This window comes from Vollenhovia emeryi, unplaced genomic scaffold (assembly GCF_000949405.1).
Source record: "Vollenhovia emeryi isolate VEMERY1.0 unplaced genomic scaffold, V.emery_V1.0 DF942734.1, whole genome shotgun sequence".
NCBI classification, from domain to species: Eukaryota; Metazoa; Arthropoda; class Insecta; order Hymenoptera; family Formicidae; genus Vollenhovia; species Vollenhovia emeryi.
Window position 1 is genome coordinate 510 of NW_011963632.1, and position 3,003 is coordinate 3,512.

The 3,003-nt window shown below is 32.3% G+C and overlaps 1 protein-coding gene across 1 annotated transcript; it reads left to right on the forward strand.

Annotated features, from left to right (window-relative positions):
- Positions 1-361: 361 nt before the first annotated feature.
- Positions 362-1,429, forward strand: LOC105567797 (cytochrome P450 4C1-like; the record flags this gene model as incomplete). Its single annotated transcript, XM_012022987.1, has 2 exons — positions 362-602; positions 1,057-1,429. Coding segments are annotated over 2 exons (339 nt in total), but the record flags the coding sequence as incomplete, so codon positions are not given.
- Positions 1,430-3,003: the final 1,574 nt, after the last annotated feature.

The window sequence follows — 3,003 nt, forward strand, 5'->3', positions numbered from 1 at the left end:
TGTATTTCTGATAGTTTTATGATAGCAAAAATTGTGCTGTAAAAAATTGAATCTAATAAGGAAGTATTTAATTAGAATCTGCGGGAAAATTATGATTGAATTGGCCTGCATGATTTTGCTATCTGAGACGTTGTGAATAAACGCGGCATCCATTCGGAAGCCATTACTACTGGCGATATTAACAACAACAACAACAACGAAAGATTAAAAAGTTATAATAGAATATTAAAAATGTACTGCAAAGTTTTTTTCGACGTTTTATAGTTTGTTTTCACACAAATTTAAATGCACATTAAAAAAAGGATAAATTTGGTGGGTAATCAATAGTTATTAAAAATCTGTCAAAACAAAAAATGTAAATCTCTTCGAAATATTTATTTCACCTTTAATTTTGCCCTATGTTGTTTACGTTTTAGGGGTCAAGTGGCATTCACGACGAAAGATGTTAACTCCCTCATTTAATTTCACTGTATTGCAGCAGTTTACTGAGATCTTGGTAGAGGAAGCCGAGAACATGGCTGAGTCATTGAAAGATACAAGGGGCACAGTTGTAAAAGATTTACTACCATTTTTCAGTGAACATACGCTAAATGCAATATGTGGTATGTATTCGTACATAACTGTACAGTATGTCATTTCTCTTGCTTGATGAATAATATAAGAAACAATACAAGTTTTTTATTGAAAATTTCAATATTATAACGTAGGCCTAGTTTCACCAATGTTGCTTAACTTTAAGCTTAGCTTAATTCATTCTTTGTCTCTTCCTAACTTTACTTTAGAAAGAAGCAAAAGTAAATTAAACTAAGATTAAAGTTAAACGACGTATGGTGAAACCGGGCTTAGCTTAATTTATACTTTCTCTTTCCTTACTTTATTTTTCAAAGAGACAGCCGTGAATTAAACTAAGATTAAAGTCAAACGACGCTTTACTGATGCCTAAATAATGGTATAATGGTATAATAAAAAATAATAAATAATTATACATACAATCACAGATGTACTTGAAACATATATCAAAATATTATACGGATACTTAAACATACGTGTTTGCAGAAACTGCTATGGGCACTTCTATAAAAAGTCTCGGTGAGTTTCAACAACAGTATCGACAAGCGGTTTATCGGATAGGCGAACTGTTTGTTTATAGGTAATTATATTTTGGGTAATTATGCATAAAAGGGGCTTCCTCTCCGATTTGCTTGATTTTTAACCCTAGACCGCACCTCTGACTTTTTTTACCTTCTAACGCACCTATGGGGTCAATATCGACCCCACTTTTTTTTTATTGTAAAACCGGTCCTACAGAGATAAAGGGCCTTAATAATACATGAATTTCTTCGTTTTTTAATAAAGAAGAGAATGGTATGCGATAAATTTAGTTTCACTCAAGTTTAGTTAAGAAAAATCCATTTAAAGACCGAACAATGCAGAAAATCAGCAAAAACCTCATTTTTAACAAAAATTTGTATCTTTTTTGTAATCAACCGATTTTCAAAATTCAAACAGGGTTTTAAAGAGGACACATTAGACTATTGGAAAAAAATTGTCATTGCTATGTTCTGTTCAAAAAGTGTATTTATTTGGGATTATGAAAATGAAGAAATTCGCAAAGTTGAAATATGGAAAAAGTCGAGGAAAAAACCATAAAAAATTGTACACAGATGCAAAAAAAGCGGTACACTAAAAATTTGGGAAAAATTTACCAAATTTCAAGTGATCATAACTTGGTAAATAATGAAGATAAAATTAAATATAAAAATGGAAAATGAAGCTCCAAATGCCCTCTTTAAGAATATATGAATGGCAATTATGCTCGGCAATTTTTTTCAAAATGGCGAATGATAAAGTGAGAGGATTCAAAATTGAGAATCGAACATCTGAGTTTGTGACGGTGCATGGCGTGAATCAGGTACCACAGCGTAATGTAACGAAGTGCACATGAAAGTATGGAGTGCTAGCTTTAAAATACTTGTTTACCGAGCTCGATACGATCATTTTTCGCGGAGTTATGCACATTTAAAGAATAAAGCGCTTTTTTTCTTGTAATGTGCATAACTCCGCGAAAAATGATCGTATCGTGCTCGGTAAACAAGCATTTTAAAGCTAACACTCTATACTTTCATGTACACTTCGTTACATTACGCTGTGAATTCGATACATTACATTACCTGATTCACGCCATGAACCGTCACAAACTCGGATGTTCAATTCTCAATTTTGCATCCTCTCACTTTATCATTCGCCATTTTGAAAAAAATAGCCCAGCATAATTGCCATTCAAATATTCTTAAAGAGGACATTTGTAGCTTCATTTTCCATTTTTATATTTAATTTTATCTTCATTATTTACTAAATTATGATCACTTGAAATTTGGTAAATTTTTCCAAAATTTTTAGTGTACCGCTTTTTTTGCATCTGAGTGTATTTTGTATTATTTCATTTTTATTTGATACAAAATAGTATTATGAAAATTATTAAAAATTATTAAAAATTATGAAAAATTATGAAAAATTATGAAACAGCTGTCGTTAATTTCCCTGCAGTCAAACACTGTCCACGTCGATCCGTCTCCGTGTGCACTCAGGTCTCCCGCGGTATCGGAACCCGCTTCATTATCTTTATCATTTCTCCATGCGACGCCGCAAATGCGCGAGAATTGATTTCCGATACGCGACCGGTTAATCCTAAACTCACCAAACTGAGAAAGTAAATTGTATAAACTGCGAAATTGCATAACACAAATTAACAAAGTGTGCAAATTAGAAATTTGCACATGGCTTCCTCATGGAGGAAGCTTTATGAGCGAAATCTAATTTTTTTCGATGTTTCTTGAAAGTGTGCAAATTAGAAATTTGCACATTGCTCCCTTTGTTATGGCTTCCTCATAGAGGAAGCTTTAAGAGAGAAATCTAACTTTACTACGATGTTTCTTGAAAGTATTCAAATTAGAAATTTGCATATTCTTATTTCGCTCATAAAGCATAACACATATGAACGAC